At 48.9% G+C, this 20368-nt stretch overlaps 1 protein-coding gene across 1 annotated transcript in view; it reads right to left on the bottom strand.

Moving 5' to 3' along the window:
• phyhiplb (phytanoyl-CoA 2-hydroxylase interacting protein-like b) overlaps positions 1-20208 on the bottom strand; it is a gene marked incomplete at both ends in the record, with an annotated part of 32328 nt that extends 12120 nt beyond the window's left edge. Inside the window, one exon of the mRNA XM_080541571.1 lies at positions 20103-20208. Coding sequence (XP_080397697.1) covers positions 20103-20208 — 106 coding nt within the window. The remainder of the gene's footprint in view (positions 1-20102) is intronic.
• Between the last annotated feature and the right edge of the window lie 160 nt (positions 20209-20368).

The raw sequence follows: 20368 nt of genomic DNA, 5'->3' as shown, positions 1-20368 counted from the left end.
ATATAAAACCTAGGGTAAATATAGACTACAACAGTACATTATGGGGTACAGTGCATTATGGGGTATGTACAGTAGTTGATTATCTCTGGTTACAGGGAAAACACTGGTGATTATATAATTGAGTAAAATAGTGTGATGATAAAACGACTTTTCAAATTCCCACAGTATCAAAGAACACCCTGGTAAATCCACGGGTCCCACCGTGGCTGTATGCTATCAGATTGACCCCAAACCGCGTTTTACTTCAAGAAATATAAGGATATGTGAGTGGAGACAAAGAGATATAGCGTTATATAGTGGCATATTGCCAGCATATCAGCCCAATAGAGCTCTCAGGTCTTCTGACGCTGGTTTTCTCTGTGTACCACAGAGATCTGGTGAGGCTGCATTCTCATTTTTATGCACCCAGATTGTGGAATGCACTGCCAGTTTACATTAGGGACGCAACCTCAGCATATATGTTCAAGTCAAGACTAAAAAACCCATCTGTTTAATAAAATGATGATTATATAATGATTGGAGCACTTTGAGCTACAAGGTTTGCAGGAAAGGCGCTAGATACAAATAAAAGCCATTATTATTATTATTATTATTATTATTATTATTTATTTTTTATTTTTTACCCCCTTAAAATCAGTAGATTGTGCTTCAGAGGTTACAAAACTGGAACATGCGTCACTGCCAAGATGTTTGTTGTTGACTGTGCAATAAAAAGTGCTGACTATATACAGACACAACACTTAAGTAATGATTTTACGTCCCTGTGTGTCCAACAAGTCAGCCCTGCAAGTTTTTTCCTGAGGGTTAGCTGACAACCCCACTGACAGATGACAGGTAGATAATGACAGGTAGTGTAATGGGGGAGTGGTTGTCTTGAGGGAGTAGTTGGGGTGGACCAGCTATTTTTCCTACCTGTGAAAAAAGGCTGAAAATACTTTGAGGGCGGATTTCTCGGCTTGGTGATTGGGGGGGGTATCAACATCAAAATATGCATGACTTCTTCAACTTGTTTCAGATTTCAATGTATGACACATCATTTGAAAGCTTACAATCTACCCTTTCATAATCTGGAAAGAAAATGACAGTGACGTTGCCAGACATGCAGACTTTTTCGTCAAACCCTGTCACATACGACAGCCCTCCCTCAAACCACAAATATTCTGTCCAGCAATCAAGTCTTTGAATAGGAGTTGAATAGGAGTGAGAAAGACATAAAGGAGGGGACCAAACTGATTTCCATAATAAAACCGTCACACCCTGTGCAGAAGTTGATGATGACAGAGACTGTCATCGCATATGATGAAACAGTAAGTCAGTACAATTCAATTACATTACGTTTTCGTGACTAAAAGTCACTGATGAGGATTGCAAGATAATGAAGCCTACATGTAGCACGGGATTAAAGGAAGGAGTCGAGGAGAAAGTGAAGTCTACCCAGTAAACAAAGAGTCCAAAAGACGTCCTCAGGTGACGTCTTTAGGACACTTTATGGACTACAGAAGACGATTCTGTAGTCCATAAAATGTCCTAAAGACGTCACCTGGACGTCCTAGAAAGACGTCATCTGGACGTCCTAGAATTAAGACATCGTCTGAACCCACATTCCGGCTTCCCTGAGGACGTCTTTTGGACTCTTTGTTTACTGGGTCTAGTCTTGTCGTCTACCTACCAGGAACACCAAGAACACTAGCCCAGTCTTTCCTCATCATGGCTGTTGAAGATTTAAAAACCTCCCTCCTCTCACAAAGCGGTGGCTAGCTCCAGCACCAACTGGACGGATGTCCCTGCACGCCTCCTCCTCCTTAGACCCGCTGACCCTGAGTGTCCAACCCACCGGTGAGGGCACTGGGAGTGTGATGAGGCAGCAGGCGATTGGTTGACCAGGGGGGGGGGCGGATTAGTGTTTGTGTTCTACATGCCAGGCACACTACCAGCTCTCTCACAGGAAGAGCTGCGGTTATGTCATCCTCATCAGCATCACCGTGGGCCAGGGATGGGACGCAGACGGACAGTAAACCCCCGGGGCACACAACGCAAATTACAACCAGAGGGAGGAGAGGGAGGGAGAGGGAGGAGAGGAGGGAGGAGAGGAGGGAGGATAGGAGGGGAGGGAGGAGAGGGAGGAGAGAGAGGAGAGAGAGGAGAGGGAGGAGAGGAAAGAGGGGAGGGAGAGGGAGGAGAGAGAGGAGGGGGAGGAGAGGGAGGAGGGGAGGAGAGGGAGGAGAGAGAGGGGGAGGAGAGAGAGGAGGGGGAGGAGAGGGAGGGAGGGGGAGGAGAGAGAGGGAGAGGGAGGAGGGGAGGGGAGGGAGAGGAACGAGAGGAGAGGGAGGGAGAGGGAGGAGAGAGAGGAGAGGGGAGGAGGGGAGGGAGAGGGAGGAGAGGGAGGAGAGGGAGGAGAGAGATGAGGGGGAGGAGAGGGAGGAGAGGAAAGTGGGGAGGGAGAGGGAGAAGAGAGAGGAGAGGGAGGAGGGAGAGGGAGGAGAGGGAGGGGAGGAGAGGGAGGAGAGAGAGGAGAGGGAGGAGAGGAAAGAGGGGAGGGCACATGTTTTCACAGGGATTAACCGGTGCCCAATTAATCCCCAAAACAACCCCTATTAGAGAGTGAAAATCCCCCCCCCCCTCACCACCATGCCTCTGCTGTCTGTAACATTTCCAAAAAGTGACATCATGTTTCCTCATCCTTCATCAGCTCCCTGCTAAGAATGATAGAGTCAGTTGGGGGATAAACATGACGGGAGATCGACACATTCCCGTTGTTTGGATCCTCGTACATTCCCCGGACACTCTCTGTGCAACAAAACCTGTTATCACAATGCCGCACAGCCATCTCACTTAATAACTAACCCAGTAAACAAAGAGTCCAAAAGACGTCCTCAGTGAAGCCGGAATGTAGGTTCAGATTACGTCTTTCTAGGACGTCCAGATGACGTCTTTAGGACGTCTTATGGACTACAGAAGACGATTCTGTAGTCCATAAGACGTCCTAGAAAGACGTCATCTGAATCCACATCCCGGCTTCCCTGAGGACGTCTTTTGGACTCTTTGTTTACTGGGGTAAATAACCATAGATACGGTAAAAAAAAAAAAAAAAATCAGGATCAAAATCATCACAACCAAAGCTCAAAGCTACAAACAATGTTTGTGACGGAAGGGGAAGATCAAGAAGCATCGATCGATGAGAAACAAAAGACGCTATAAAAGAAGTGAAGACTTTGCCTCACCACCGAAGGACAAAGATAAACGGCAACAACAAAAGGCAAGAACGAGAGAGAGAAACAGAGACGTTACAAACGGACAAATCTGTCCCACAGCAGGTTCATTGGCCTCACTGCGTCCTCTAACAACCTCCTGCTGTATCCGTCCCACAATGCACAGACACAGTGTGCCCGAGGACACGAACAAAGCCCGTCTTCATTCTACACACTTCTGACCGTGTCGCTCTGAAACCTCGACAAAGCGTCCCATTGAGAAGGCGGCCGTGAGTGAGAGAGGGCCATTGACCGACTCTCCAGACCCTTGTGACAAAAAGGACCAGAGGAAGTGCCTTGTTCCCTTCATCTGAATGGCTCATTAAAGCCAAACCGTGATGGAGAGGAGAGATTCCTTAGCCGGCGCTAATAATCGTAGCAACCAGAGACCTGCAGAGAGTATGACTCGGTGTTGCATAATGCGGTTCCTTCTCTGGGGGTAGAATAGGACCTAGCGGTGGGTCGTTTCGACCCCGGTCATTACCGGCCAGGCCGTACTTGTAAAGAAGAATTTGTTCCTGACTGACACCGCCTAGATAAATGTAATGACTTGGAGAGTCCTGGACTTATTCAAAGCTTGTAGTGACTACATTATGGGTTCATGTTCTCCTCTTACTGTTGGTTGTGTAGTGGGAGGGAACCAGTTCTGGCACTAGGGGCAGAGGGGAGGATTATTAACGTTGCAACTTCCTGTTGAGACACAACAGTTTTGGTGATCTATTTTCTGGTCCTGTACTGAGAGTACAAGTTGTTATTTTGATTAAACAGTTATCATTACGTTGCCTACGTCTTTCCTTTTTCCTCCGGCACTACACTGGTGACCCCGACGTGGATTTTTGTTAACGTAATTGTGTACAAAAACCAGCGAACGAACATTACAATCCTGCAAAATGTCCGGGCGAGGAAGACGTTCAAACCAGCGGCAGCCATCACCATCCCCTGTCAGGGTAACGCGTGGTGCGCACACTCCCACTCTCAAGCTACCAGAGTTCTGGGACTCAACGCCTGCTGCATGGTTTGCTATTGTAGAGGCACATTTCAACAAAAGTGACATCGATGACGACGACGACCGGTACAACCATGCTGTGGCAATGTTGGGCAGCTCCACCGCAGCTCGAGTGGTAGGTTTTTTGTCTGCTCCCCCGACGACGAACAAATATGAGCGCCTCAAGGCCCTGCTTCTAGAGACATTTGAACTGTCCACTGCGGAGAGGGTGCGTCGCCTATTTGCCATGTCGGACTTGGGTGACGAGAGGCCTTCTGCGCGCATGGAGAGGATGCTAAACCTGCTCGGTACAGAAGACCCCATGATCCTCTTCACAGAGCTGTTCATGCGCACATTGCCAGCTCAAGTTAGGATGGCGCTGGCCAACACCGCCATCATGGAGCCCCGCGCCCTGGCCAGGGAGGCGGACCGGTTCGTCTTGGCCATGCCTCAACGGTCCCCCGACCTGCTCGCTCCCGCGGCCGCCCCGCCACCCGACCGTCGCAGGAGAGCGAAGGATGACGCCAGACCTTCTGGCCAGCAGGGTAACGCTGCGGGCCATTGTTTCTACCACGCCACTTTTGGCGCCAAGGCCAAACGGTGCCGCTCACCCTGCACCTTCGGACCGACGGGAAACGGCGGGGCCGGCACTCAGTAGTGGCCCTGAGCGCTGGCGTCACCAACAGGCTGCTCTTCATACAAGACACCGCCTCTGGTCGCAGTTTCCTTTGTGACACAGGTGCCCAGTGGAGCATCATTCCGGCAGAGAGATCGGATGTGGCGAAGGAGGAGCGTGGTCCGCAGTTGGCAGGCGCGGACGGCACACCTATCTGCTCTTATGGCACTAGGGCGGTGGACGTGTGCTTCGGAGGGCAATGCTTTTCGTGGGATTTTGTCATAGCGGCTGTCACATTTCCCCTCCTTGGTGCGGATTTTCTGTGCGCCCACAACCTGTTGGTGGACGTGGGGAACAGGCGCCTGGTCAACTCACAGACTTTCGCTTCCTTCGCCTGTACGCAGGGGGAGGCGGTCTACAGCGGGTGGTCCAATACGCTCGCCGAAAGTGACCAGTACCTTCGGCTGCTCGCCGAATTCCCCGACCTTACCAAGCCCACCTTCTCCGCGCCCACGGTGAAACACGGAGTGGAGCACCACATCGAGACCGAGGGGCCTCCCCTCCACGCCAGGGCCAGGCGCCTCAACCCGGAGAAGCTGGCCATCGCCAGGGCGGAGTTTGCGCATATGGAGCAGGTGGGCATCGTTCGGCGCTCGAGCAGCCCCTGGGCGTCTCCCCTGCACATCGTCCCTAAGTCAGACGGCGGGTGGCGCCCATGTGGGGACTACCGCCGCCTCAACGACGCGTCCAAGCCTGACCGCTACCCGGTCCCACATGTCCAGGACTTTTCAGCGAACCTGGCAGGCAAACGCTTCTTCTCCAAAGTGGACCTGGTACGGGGGTACCATCAGGTGCCGGTGCACCCCGAGGACGTCCCTAAGACGGCCGTAATCACGCCATTTGGACTCTTCGAGTTTCTGCGGATGCCGTTCGGCCTGAAGAACGCGGCGCAGACCTTCCAACGCCTCATGCACTCGGTGCTCCGGGACCTACCATTCCTCTTCGTCTACTTGGATGACATCCTCGTCGCAAGCACCACGGAGGAGGAGCACCTGTCCCACCTCCGGGTCCTTTTCACACGGCTCAGCCAACATGGGCTGATTGTCAATCCGGCGAAGTGTGAGTTCGGACGGAACACCATCGACTTTCTCGGGCACCGGGTCTCCGCAGAGGGGGTGACCCCCCTCCCCTCGAAGGTGGAAGCTGTCGCTGCTTTCCCGCGCCCCAGCACAATCAGCGAGCTCAAGGGGTTCATCGGGATGGTAACCTTCTACTATCGCTTCCTCCACCACATCGCTCACATCCTGCGGCCTCTGTACGATGCCCAGAAGGGCAAGACTCTGAAGCAGCCGGTGGACTGGACGGCGGAGCGTGTCAAAGCCTTTCAGGACACCAAGGCGGCCCTGGCCCGCGCTGCCATGTTGGCCCACCCCTCGCCCTCGGCACCCACTGCTCTCACCACGGACGCCTCTGACTTTGCTGTGGGAGCGGTGTACGAACAGTGGGTTGGGGACGCCTGGCAGCCTCTTGCATTCTTCAGCCGCCAGCTGTCTCCCAGAGAGCAAAGGTACAGCACATTCGACAGGGAGCTCCTCGGGCTGTGGCTTGCTGTCAGACACTTCCGTTTTTTACTGGAGGGCCGCGAGTTTACGGCCTACGTGGACCACAAGCCACTCACGCACGCCATGTCCAAGGTGGCGGAGCCGTGGTCCGACCGCCAACAGCGCCAGCTCGCCTACATATCCGAGTTCACCACAGACATCCAGCACGTTGCTGGGAAGTCCAACCAGGTCGCGGATTGTCTCTCCAGGGCGGTGGTTGGTGCGGTCCAACTGGGTTTGGACTACGCGCGCATGGCTGCAGACCAGGCCGCCGACCCCGCCGTCCAGGCTCTCAAGTTGTCGGACACAGGACTGCGCCTAGAAGAGGTGGTTTTCGGTGACGCAGGGGCCACGCTCCTGTGCGACGTCTCCATGGGTCAGCCACGACCGGTGGTCCCCGCCAACTGGAGGCGCCCCGCCTTCGAGGCGATACACGGCTTGTCTCACCCTGGTAGGAAACCGTCCTCACGGCTGGTGTCAGAGAAATTCGTCTGGCATGGGCTCAAGAGGGATGTGAGGGCCTGGGTAGACACGTGCATCGCCTGCCAGCGCGCCAAGGTGCATCGACACGTCAAGGCCCCCCTGGAGCAGTTCTCTGTGCCTGAGCGGAGGTTCGATCATGTAAACGTGGACCTGGTAGGGCCGCTGCCCCCCTCGCACGGATACACCTATCTCTTTACCATGGTGGACAGGACGACTCGCTGGCCGGAGGCAGTTCCGCTCTCCTCAACGACAGCCCCCGACCTGGCCCGGGCGTTCATCGCGGTGTGGGTCTCCCGCTACGGCACCCCTGCTGATCTCTCCTCTGACCATGGCTCACAGTTTACTTCAGAGCTGTGGGCAGCGGTGGCGGAGAATCTGGGGGTCAAGCTCCACCGCACAACCGCCTATCACCCGCAGGCGAACGGGCTCTGTGAGCGTTTCCATCGATCCATGAAGGCCGCCCTTCGAGCCAGCCTCACGGACAGCGACTGGCTTGACAAGCTGCCGTGGGTCATGCTGGGGCTCAGGACAGCGCCTAAGGAGGACCTCCAGTCGTCGTCCGCTGAGCTGGTGTTTGGACAGCCGCTGCGGGTCCCCGGTGACTTCATTCCCAAGTCAACGGAGCCCTGGTCCGCCGCCGCTCAGCGCGCCTCCCTGCTGGACAGCGCCAGGACCTTCGTCCCGGTCCCGACTACGCAGCATGGTGTCCCTACTTCGAGGGTGCCCCCGGAGCTGCACTCAGCGAGGTTCGTTTTCATTCGTCATGATGGCCACAGGACTCCACTACGTCCTCCTTATGACGGGCCTTTCCGTGTCATCGAGGCCGGAGCCAAGAACTTCATGGTTGACATGGGGGGTAGGCCTGAGTGTGTGTCCGTTGATCGCCTCAAACCGGCCCACTTGGACCTTGAACTGCCCCTGGACTTGGCCCTGCCACCGCGCAGAGGCCGGCCTCCAGTCCTACCTCCCCTGCCGCGCCCTGGCCATTCCCCCCTCCGACCCCGACAACCCCCCGCAGCTCGCGAGCCCCCGGTCGTCACTGCCCCCCGTCCTTCCCTGCGGGAGGACGTGATGGGCGATGTCACACCTCCTCCCGCACCTCCTGACTTTACCTACGATCGTAGGGGCCGGGCCATACGCCCTCCTCGCCGTGAGGATTTCCAATATTGAGGTGAACACTGGGGGGGCTGGTGTAGTGACTACATTATGGGTTCATGTTCTCCTCTTACTGTTGGTTGTGTAGTGGGAGGGAACCAGTTCTGGCACTAGGGGCAGAGGGGAGGATTATTAACGTTGCAACTTCCTGTTGAGACACAACAGTTTTGGTGATCTATTTTCTGGTCCTGTACTGAGAGTACAAGTTGTTATTTTGATTAAACAGTTATCATTACGTTGCCTACGTCTTTCCTTTTTCCTCCGGCACTACAAGCTGCCCTTAAAACCCACCTATTCACCATCGCATTCAACATGTTTATCTTGTAGATAGTACTAGTTATTTGTCTGTATTATCTTGTAGATAGTACTAGTTGTTTTTTGTCTGTCTTACATGTAACGATTAATTGAGAATCAAGGACCCCAATTGAAATAAGCCAGTGGCTTTCTTGGGTTTTTATCCTGTTAGTTGACCTTGTATGTAATATGTACTTTCATGTACCTACTTCTGCAAATCTTCTAATAAAGTTTTCAATCAATCAATCAATCTGTAGTCTGCATGTCAGCTTGTTAGTTCATTCTGCTGTTTCACTGTTTCTTGTTTTGTGTGTTTGTCTCTCTGGCTCTGTTCTGTTTGTCTCATTCCCTTGTAAAGCGACCTTGGGTTTGTGAAAGGCACTATATAGGGCCGGTTTCACAGACACGGCTTAAGCCTAATCCTGGACTAAAAAGCATCTTCAATGGAGATTTTACATTGAAAGTGTGATTTAGTCCAGGACTAGGCTTAAGCCTTGTCTGTGAAACCGGCCCTAAAAGTTATTATTATTAATGACCTTATTAAAACAATGATAACAAATAAAAAGCTTGGTTCATTTTGGAGATTGTTTGCTATGGAATTCATGGCTAATGAAAGTGGTTAAAAATGTGTCTGTCTTGTTCTTCTGTTTACATTGCCTCTTGATCTATGATGTGTGTTGCTATTCAAGTGTCTATTATCATCCATTTCTAATTAGAAGTATCTTTCTGTGGCCCCTGGATAATTCAAATAGGCTCATTAGGGTGGATAACTGTGATTGTTGAGGGAAACGACCCATGTTAATGTGTGTGATTCAGGCTAGAGAGGGATGTGCGTATCGCCCAATCACACGTTTCCCCTGGTCTTCCCAACCCCCCGAGCTCTATAATTCATAAGCTTCTGTTGTTTTCAACACCGTGACCGTCATGTTTATGCAGCGTTTGTTATTCATGACCTCAGTGTTGAAGTTTGGAGACATTGTGTAATAATCCTGGCAGACCGACAGAACCACTTCACCGCCCTCGGGCACCCGCATTAAAATTTCATGACTTTTTCGAGTCGCAGATCCAGAAATAGCAACACAACGCGCGCCATTCTTAATGTTGCGGATCAATGGGGAGATATGTGGCAGCATTGCGATCCTCGTTAGATGTGGTATTGTTACAGATTTCATGGGGGAGATCCATCCATGCTCTCCTGACCTGTCAAAGCTGCAGAACAGCCTACTGAACACGACGTTGAGCTTGATGCTTCTATTAACACTAGAACAGCCACGAACAGCCATGTGAGTAAAGAAAAGTGTTATATCTTTGCACTCGATAAAATTTCAGGACCCTCCTTTCATGACTTTTCCTAGATTATGTGTTCTACCACCCAGTATCCTCACATTTTCAAAATCACATCAGGATAAGCTAGTATGAAGCTATTTTGCCGTTTTTCTGTGTCGGAAGCAGGCTAATTTACAAGCTGCCAACTAGTGGTCGTTGTGTGTCAATAGCAGCTTGAGCATTGTAAAGAGGGGCGGCTTTTTTAGTAGGTAAAAAAGGCACGGCTGTTCTAGTGTTAAGGAATAAGGCACAAGAGGCTGTGACTTTATCCTGGAAGAAGTCACAGCTCAGGGCCGTTGCTAGCAACAACCCCTCAGCTTTTCCTTTATTGACGATAAAGCATGGACTAGAATACCTTATTGCTATTGGTTACAAAACAAAACAGAGAATTGCGACAAGAAAACAATACAAATTATTTATTTGGTGATAGATTGTGGTAGTTTCTGCCCCGCGCCCAAAACACACCATTGATGTTACTTTAATAATAGCGCATTATTGCTTTTATACAATGGCTACACAATAAATCAAGTATTTATTTTGTGATATATTGTGGCGGTTTCTTCCCTGCACTGAGAAACATAGTTCCCAAAACTACAAACATGGTCAGGGGAAAGTGATACACAAATGTACTGTGGCATCAGACTAACAGGTGATTTGACATTTTTAAATGACCGCTTCGAACGACTCTCAAATCAAATCAAATCAAATCAAGTTTTATTTGTATAGTGCATTTCTCACAAGATTCAATGCGCTTCACATGATTTGCAGCCCTCTACTCATAGAGCGACTACTACCAGTTTGCCTACCAGTGCACAGCAGCGGTCACCAAACCCCCCCCCCCCCCCCCCCCCCCGGCGGACCCCAGCCGCCCCACACACCCGACCCGCCCCCACCACCAACACACCCGGCCCAGCCAACCAAGCACAGACCATAATAGCGCCGCACCAGGCTAGCCAACCAAGCACAGACCATAATAGCCCCGCGCCAGGCTAGCCAACCAAGCACAGACCATAATAGCCCCACACCAGGCTAGCCAAGCAGACACAGACCATAATAGCCCCACACCAGGCTAGCCAAGCAGGTGCCCCAGCTGCTCTCAGCCAATCACAAGCTTGTTTTCATCAACCTGCAGTGTGATGTCCAATAACACCAGCTAGTTCATCTAAGCCAGATCATCATTCATGGACAAACATCTGCCCTCACATACATACAGTACACAGATACAGTAGTGGATGGCCCTGGGATCTTCACTACACTTTTGGGGCGGCTGTGTCTCAGGAGGTAGAGCCACCGTCTAATGATCGCAAGGTTGGCAGGTCGGCGGTTCGAGCCCCGGTTGGCCACATGTCGAAGTGTCCTTGGGCAAGACACTGAACCCTAAATTGCTCCCAGTGAGCCGGCCGGCCGGCGCCTTGCATGGCAGCTTGGCCGCCATTGGTGTGTGAATGTGTGTGTGAATGGGTGAATGAGAGGCCGTTGTAAAGCGCTTTGGATAAAGGCGCTATATAAGTCAGTCCATTTACTACACTCGCTCCGCGCTGGTGGAATGAGCTTCCCATGGCTGTCAGAACTGCAGAGTCACTCCCCATCTTCTGTCAGAGACTGAAGACCCATCTCTTCAGGTTACACCTTAACTGCTCCTCCTGAGACATCTACTACCCCCCAGCACTGTGTCTCCTGAGACACATGCTTCTCCCTATACTGTGCCTCCTAAGATTTTGAGCTAGACTACTCTTCCTGCTACGACTGGTGAATTGATGATTGAACTTGCTTAGTCAAATGTATTGATTGTTAGTCGCTTTGAAATAAGGCGTCTGCTAAATGTCGAAAATGTCAAATGTAAATGGTTGGAGGAGGAAGGAAGGAAGGAAGGAAGGAAGGAAGGAAGGAAGGAAGGAAGGAAGGAAGGAAGGAAGGAAGGAATGATACTAAGACAACTCGCAGGCTACCTCATCACTAGAGAGTGGTTCCTAATCACCTCTGCTACAGAGGCTACTTTCGTTAGGAAGGAAGGAAGGAAGGAAGGAAGGAAGGAAGGAAGGAAAGAAAGAAGGAAGGAAGGAAGGAAGGAAGGAAGGAAGGAGGGAAGGAAGGAAGGAGGGACATACGGAATACCATAGAGCTGGATCCCATGGCGTCAGGGCTGTGCCTCTCAGACAGCGGAACCCAGTAAACAAAGAGTCCAAAAGACATCCTCAGGGAAGCCGGAATGTGGGTTCAGATGACGGCTTTCTAGGACGTCTTTCGGACTCTTTGTTTACTGGGAAACATCTGACATTTGTGAGAAGGGTAGAGAGAGGTTCAGTCTGACCTCGAATCTATCTTCCCATTTGACGTCACACACCAGTAATTAAGCCAATCCTCCTTAATGAACCCATGATTGCGTTTTATGAAAACCAACCTTCTCCTTCGTTCCCTAGGGGAAGGTAGCACATCACAGTGAAACAGCAGACACTAGACACACAACATTTTTTAAGACGGCCCCAAAGGCAAGAGCATTAAAAATATATATATTTCTGCAATGTAACATAAATTAAGAACATGAAGAACGTGGATGTTGTGTTATTTCTGCGCTGCATCTACAGTATATTACTGTATTACTGTATAATTACAATATGTCCAGAACTCTGCTGCCCGCCTACTCACCTCCACTCGCTGCCGTGACCACATCACCCCTGTCCTCCAAAACCTACACTGGCTCCCGGTCAAATACAGGATCCACTTCAAAGTCCTACTCACCACTTACAAAGCCATCAACAATCTGGCCCCCTCCTACCTTGCCGACCTCGTCCCCCTCCACACCCCCTCCCGTTGCCTCAGGTCTGCCGACCAAAATCAAAATCACCAGGACCAAGCTCCGGACCTGGGGTGATTGGGCCTTTTCAGCCGCAGCCGCGTCCCTCTGGAACACCCTCCTCCCCAACCACATCAGACAGGCCAACACCCTCCCAACATTTAAACAGGCCCTCAAAACCAAACCCACCTCTTCAAGCTCGCCTTCACCAGTTAACCCTCTCCCCCTCTACCCTTCCCATGTGTCCCCAGCACTACCTTAATTAGGCCCCTATACTTTCTTTTAGTTTCTTTGTATTATTACTACTCAATCTTTTCAGATTGTAAAGCTTCTTTGAGTGTCTAGAAAAGTCTAATGTATTATTATTATTATTATTATTATTATTATTATTATTATGGAGGAACACCTTTTAGATCAGGACAGGCATCATCCTGAAAGGTCATGTGATGACACAGAATTATAAAAGAACAGAAGAAGGTTGAGATGATGGTATCTGTGTGTGATGAGGCCTGATATGGCCTGCCAGAGGCATTATGGAGGACATCCAGCTGTACCCGGCTTGACCACATAAAGAGACCATCACTAGCAGCCAAAGACACACTGGGGAGAGAGACCCGGCCTAATATAGACCGTAATTTCACTTCTGACAGATTTCGAGGTACTGCATAATGACTCTGATGTCTATGATGCATGATCTCAATTGCCTAGGAAATTGGATGGCCCCCCTGTTTACCATATTCAGATGGTTTGGGGTAATGAGTTGGTTTGATAAATGAGTTATCTAGTGTTACTGTGCCTTTTCTGTCGCTGCTGTTGCCCAAGCTGTGGAACACCCTTCCACCAGCCATCCGATGCTCTGATACTCTGGTACTCTGGTACTCTGGTACTCTCAACACGTTCAAGACCAAGACTCACGACAAGGCATCTGTTAGGGTTAGGGTTAGGGTTGGCCTTCGTACAGCTTCCTACTTTTGTTTGTTGTGTTTCCTTTTGTTGTTTATAATCCTGCTTCTCTTCGTGACGTTAGAATTATAAGGTTCTATCTCCATTTTTGTCAAAATTGAGTTTTTTTACATAATCTGATCCATTAGGTGTTTATTAATGCCTGTATGGTGTTATTTTTAAAATGTTGACATTTTTGAGTTAGTAATTCATAAAATACAAAGGTTCCATCTCATAAAACATAATGGAATGTAAAAACTTTGACGCTCAATATCTCTGAACTGCCCTAAACAGAGATAGAACCTTATCATTCTAAACTCACGAATTGTTAATGTAAAAAAGTTGTTAAACAAATATACGGGTGATTGAAGGTTACTAGCCTATATAGAATCCTGGGAGGAAAAAGTCCAAAAGAGAGATGGTGGACACATTTCCATTATGTACATTTACCAGGCAAATCACTTGAACGAAGCACTTGCAAAGCTCACTGTGGACACCTCCTCAACTCGGCAAGGCCGTATTTGCATCGTTCGCAAATACAAACCTTCACGAACCAATCAGCAGGTTTCAACCTCCCACGATGGGAAGACATTTGCATTTAGGACCAAACGACCAACGGTAATCTGTTACAAGACATCCAGAGACATAACTAGGGACAGAGACAGAGTATATATCGTATCAGCTTATTCCCCCTCAGACGATACAACAGTTTATAGTAGTATTTAGTACACACACCATAACAAAACAGTGGGCTTTAGGCTGGAGACACAGCTTGTTTGGTTAGGCAAGGCGAGAGGGTCGCCTGCTGAGTGTGAAACGGCCCTGCCAATGTTAACGTCTCACTGGAGACGCAGAGCAATCAGATCACAAACACTAGAGTACTTTATATAGTAGCTCTGTTGCTAGAAAGTAGAATCTAGTACGGTATATGGATGGAACACAAACAATAAAAACATACGATGTTTCTCTCTATCGAAAGCAGAGAATGTACTACTTTACTTTCCTGAAAGCACTTTGAGCTGCAACGTTTGCAGGAAAAGTGCTATACAAATAAAATGTATTATTATTATTATTATTATTATTATTATTATTATTATTACTTCACATCACAGAAACAATCCTATACCAGATGATATCTGTATTATCCCTCCATATTAAGGGTTATCATCACCTAATTATGAAGTATGATTTGTTTGATTTCCTTTAATCTTGTGTTTGTGTGTCACAAACCTTCCGTGCAGTCGAGTCGGTTAGTTAATCTCCTCCCTCACTGAAATAAGCTGTTCTGCACACAGACGTACGACACAGCTCAGGTGGAGAGTAGCTGCTGCTGCTAATCTGGTTGGCGCTGTGGGAATCATCATTTTATCGACTCCAGAGACATTTGCATTTTTAAGACTAAATGTCCCCGCTGGACCCACCACCACCACCACCGCAGGCAGCTGAGGCCACCGGTGCCGCCGCCAGACCCCAGCACCGGGCCACCGGGGACAGCTTACGTCCAGACACCTGCCCCTTAAAAAAAGGGCAACAACCGAATTAGCATTAGCATGAAGCCAGACCCAGCCCCTCCTAAGAGAGCATCTGTCTTCACTGAACAATGTCCCCAGCACTGAATCAGCAACCACATATCTAACTGACTGATGAATATATAATATCTAAATTGATGAATCATGACCCTTATTTTCTCCTTGACTGTAGTTTATGGTGTGGGGGGGGGGGGTCGTTTGTTTGTTTGTTTGTTTGTTTGTTTATCATGAGCATCTGTCTTCCCTGAACAATGTCCAGCACTGAATCATCAGCCACATATCTAACACAGAGACTGAGACGGACCTTTTCCAAAAAACGGATGTTTGTGAAGTACAGAAAGACTGTGTAAGGTAGGGAGATGAAATAAAAGGGATATGGAAAGTTAGATTAACGAGCAGAGGTTGTACATTGTTTCCCTTTTTTAAATCTTTATCTTTATTGTATTTTATCTTTTATTTTTACTGTTTTCCCCTTGCTTTTATATTCATTCTATGGTTGTATATGTTTTTATATATGTTTTTATATTCACTTTATGTTCTTATTCCTGATGTAAAGCACTTACTTTGAGCTGCATTTCTTGTGTGAAAGGTGCTATATAAATAAAGCCTTACTTACTTACTACTAACTGATGAATATATAATATCTAATTGATGATGAATCATGACCCTTATTTTCTCCTTGACTGTTGTTTATGGTGGGGGGGGTCGTTTGTCTGTCTGTTGGTTTGTTTGTTTGTTTGTTTATCGTTGCACTTCAGTCTCCGTTGCACACCATTTGAGGGGCGGCTGTGGTAAATGGTTCCTTTCATGGGCGGTGTCGCTGGGGCGCGCTAGCTAGCTAGCAGATGGTGGGGCCCCGCTCGCTGCACAGCTGTGGCTACTAGGCAGCCACATTCAGGGTCCTGTCAGCTACCAAAGCAGCCCCGTCAATCCCACCCCAAACCCCACCCTACCCCACCCCGAGTTTCCATTCCATTTTTGTACACTGCAACTAGGAAATGATACGCTATGGTTGGCTGTGGCGGAGGAGGTAGAGGCTAAGAGCCGCCGTCTAATGATCGCAAGGTTGGCAGATCGGCTGTTCGGCGGTTCGGCGGTTCGAGCCCATTACTGTAGGATGATATTTAGTGGTGGGGGTAGTGGTAGCCTAGTGGATAGTGAGTTGGACTGATGATTAAGAAGGTCGTGAGTTCAAATCCCACTTGGGAAAACGCCCACTAGTGTGCCCTTGAGTAAGGTACAAGCCCTGAGTTAGTTACTCCAGGGAGACTTTGGATAAAAGCTAAATGGTAAAAAAAAAAAAAAAAAAAATACATTCAGATCCTACTGTACTGACATGTAATCAGTTATGAAATGGAGTGGGTCTTCATCTTCCTCATCTTCCTCATCCTCATGCACATCCAGGCCGCTGTGAGACGACAGCCTCAAAGCAGGAGATTCTCGGCCGCTGAGACGACAGACAGTCGAGGACCGTGTCATCTGATATGACAGCAGTAGTGATCCAGAAATCTCCACCGAACGGAGCGTACAGTGTCTCACGCTGTGTTCCTCCGTTCTAAATGTCACCGTCAGTAATAAGGCGAAGATATTCTTAAGAGGGAAATTGGACAGAGGCAAAGTTGCCCACCGAGCAGAATAAAATGGTTGCTGCTTCAGGTGAAAAAGAAGACATTTCATTTACGATGTGGTAAGCAGAACGAGTGTAGTTTCCTAATGTATCAACTGTCTGTTTGCTGAGGACAGACTCTACGATGTTGAGGGGGGGGAAACAAAAGCAACACTGATGGAAGACCATGCATGTCATTGGGTTTCATCTAGCGTGACTGTGCAAAAAATCCCTCTGCTCGTTCCAGACCTCCCTCTCTGTCCCTCTGTCCCTCCCTCACCCGCCATCCTCCTCTCTCCCCTTCATTCCCCTCTACTTTCTCTCTTCCCCGTCTCCTCCCTCGTCCCCCGTCTTTCTTTCTCTCTCTCTCTCTCCATCTCCCTCTCTCTCTCCTCCTCTCCCCTCTCCTTTCTCTCTTCCCCTCTCCACTCTCATCCCCTTGCCCCCCTCTCTTACCCTCCCCCCTCTCTTCCCTCCTTTTCCTCTCTATACCTCCGTCTCCTCCTCACTTCCCCTCACCTCCCCTTAGCCCCCCCTTTCTGTCTCTCTCTCTCCCTCCTCTCTCTCTCCTCCTCACTCTTCCCCTCAACCTCCCCTTAGCCCCCCCTTTCTCTCTCTCTCCCCCCCTCTCTCTTCCCTCCCTACTCTTCCCCTCACCTCCCCTTAGCCCCCCCTTTCCCTCTCTCCCTCACTCTCTCTCCCCCCTCTCTTCCCTCCTTTTCCTCTACCTCCCTCTCCTCCTCACTCTTCCCCTCAACCTCCCCTTAGCCCCCCCCCCCCTTCCTTTCTCTCTCTCCCTCCCTCTCTCTCTCTCTCTCTCTCTCTCTCTCTCTCTCCTCCTCTGGTGACAGCTAGGCACGGCTGAAGGGACTCCAGGTTCTCCTCACACACATGGAGCTGCTGGTCAGGAATACCAAACAGGCTGGATCTCATTCAGCTCCCAGACAGAACACCTGTGCTGCCCTTCACAACGCCAGGCTCAAGGCTTCATACCCTCAGCGCCGCGGCTAACCAGCCTACACACTCCAGTTAAACCAGGCTACACACACACTCCAGCTAACCAGCCTACACACTCCAGTTAACCAGGCTACACACTCCAGTTAACCAGGCTACACACTCCAGTTAACCAGGCTACACACACACTCCAGTTAACCAGCCTACACACTCCAGTTAACCAGGCTACACACTCCAGTTAACCAGCCTACACACTCCAGTTAACCAGGCTACACACTCCAGTTAACCAGGCTACACACTCCAGTTAAACCAGCCTACACACTCCAGTTAAACCAGGCTACACACTCCAGTTAACCAGCCTACACACTCCAGTTAAACCAGGCTACACACTCCAGTTAAACCAGGCTACACACTCCAGTTAACCAGGCTACACACTCCAGCTAAACCAGCCTACACACTCCAGTTAACCAGCCTACACACTCCAGTTAACCAGCCTACACACTCCAGCTAAACCAGGCTACACACTCCAGTTAAACCAGCCTACACAATCCAGTTAACCAGGCTACACACTCCAGTTAACCAGGCTACACACTCCAGTTAAACCAGGCTACACACACACTCCAGTTAAACCAGCCTACACACTCCAGTTAAACCAGGCTACACACACACTCCAGTTAACCAGCCTACACACTCCAGTTAACCAGGCTACACACTTTTCCAGGAGGGGAATTCATGCAGTCTTGTATCATCACTGTAAAAGATGAATGAATTAAGAGTACAACTTTGTCTAGCAATGCATAATATTTTCAGGCCGCCTCTGGACTCTATTGACTCTAGTGTATTGCATAACTGCATGCTGTGCATTTCTCTGGATGTGTCTGCACTCTACAGCCATTTGGGAGGATGAAATCATGAAATCAAGGCATGATAGATTAGTGTTGATGTGTATTCCCTCCCATCACCCCCTCCTCCCTCATGGCTGTGTGGCCTTAGTACCGCTGGCCGAGTCATCACCCCACAGATGGGCTGTCGTTCCCCTGACTGCACAGGATGTCAAGCTCAAGATGCAGCCATCTTTCTATTTATGGGGGAGGAAAGTTACAAGGCCAACAATTCACCTTTAGGGAATGATGACACATCAACTTTTAGGGGTATGATTTAGTAGTGCTCCATGGGGTAGGGGCTTTAGGCACAGGCACAATTTCTGGCTGATGCATTTGAATGTAAATAATAAAATAAAAAAAGCATTCGAAAAGAAGAAGACATTTCGTGAGTTTAGAATGATAAGGTTCTATCTCCGTTTAGAATGAGAAGGTTCTATCTCCGTTTAGAATGATAAGGTTCTATCTCCGTTTAGAATGAGAAGGTTCTATCTCCGTTTAGAATGAGAAGGTTCTATCTCCGTTTAGGGCAGTTCAGAGATATTGAGCGTCAAAGTTTTTACATTCCATTATGTTTTGTGAGATGGAACTTTTGTATTTTATTAATTACTAACTCAAAAATTTCAACATTTAAAAAAATAACAGCACACAGGCATTAATAAACACCTAATGGATCAGATTATGTAAAAAACTCAATTTTGACAAAAATGGAGATAGAACCTTATAATTCTAACGTCACGTGATGACACATCAACTTTTAGGAGTGTGATTTAGTGCTCCATGGGGTAGGGCCTATAGGCACACGCACAGTTTCTGATACATTTGAATGTAAAAAATAAATAATTAAGCTTTAGAAACGAAGAAGACATTTGTTCAAAAAGGACTGACAAAACCCCGAGTCAGCAAAGTCTCTAGCCATGATGTCACCTTACGTTGTAAACTGCTCGCTTTGTTCCTTTCTGTGGGTTTTTTCTGGATCCAGACTAGACACAGACCCCCCTGTGTTCATCTGAGACCCCCTAATTATACAGCGCGGAATTATCCCTGCTTTCCTACGCGCGCCACTCAAATCCGATCAAATGTTTACCAACAAATATGTTTATTATTATTACACCAATGTAATGTTTTTATGTCGTTTTGGATGTCGTTTTTTAAGATGACTTGTCTTGTCAAGACTGTGGCAGTGCAGCTCGCAGGTCCGTGTCCATGGTGCTGAACACCGCGCGCGTCCAGCGAACTGCACAATGAAACCATTAAGCTCTTCCAAAAAAATAAATATTATGCACAGTGGAAATGTTCAACATCATGTTATTTTCCATTGCATGTATGCATGAGTAAACAGTGGATACATTGGGGGATTTTTCCCCACTTGGAACTGAACAGATCCTGAATCCAATGTAGGGTAATTGTCTAAATTGAGTTTTTTTTTTTTTTTTAAGAACCGTGCAGCAATGATGTCCACTCCTATTAATTACCAAAAAGGACCGCCTAGGTCCATCATCCAATGGATCCAATGTGCTTTCAATAGGACATGTCAGGACCAATTCAAACTGTATCATTGTGGGCTTCTGGACGCCGGTATCCATCAAAGCTAAGAAAACAACACGTTTGCCCGATATGAAGCATGCATGAAGCGATCAAGACATTGGCCTTGCCTGTGACTGTGATCGCCGGGGCACTCTTCTTACCTTCTCTCCCACAAAGCTGAATTGCGTCCAAACTCAGATTCTTCATCATGTCCTCACATGGGCTCGCCGGGCTGCAAATACTGTGTTCCACACGCGGAACCTCCATGTTTCTCCAAAGCTTTTGCGCGAATGTCTCCAAACTGCTGCTAGTGAAATGTCTCTCTCTCTCTCTCTCTCTCTCGCCGTGCCGCAGGATTGATGTTCACCTTGAATACAGAGAGAGTCCACTGGCTGTGCGCCTTCCCTTCCCTTCCCTCCCCTCCTCC

The sequence above is a fragment of the Nansenia antarctica genome (assembly GCF_963989245.1).
Source record: "Nansenia antarctica genome assembly, chromosome: 11".
In the NCBI taxonomy this organism is placed as follows: Eukaryota; Metazoa; Chordata; class Actinopteri; order Argentiniformes; family Microstomatidae; genus Nansenia; species Nansenia antarctica.
This window is presented reverse-complemented; position numbering and strand designations above follow the sequence as displayed.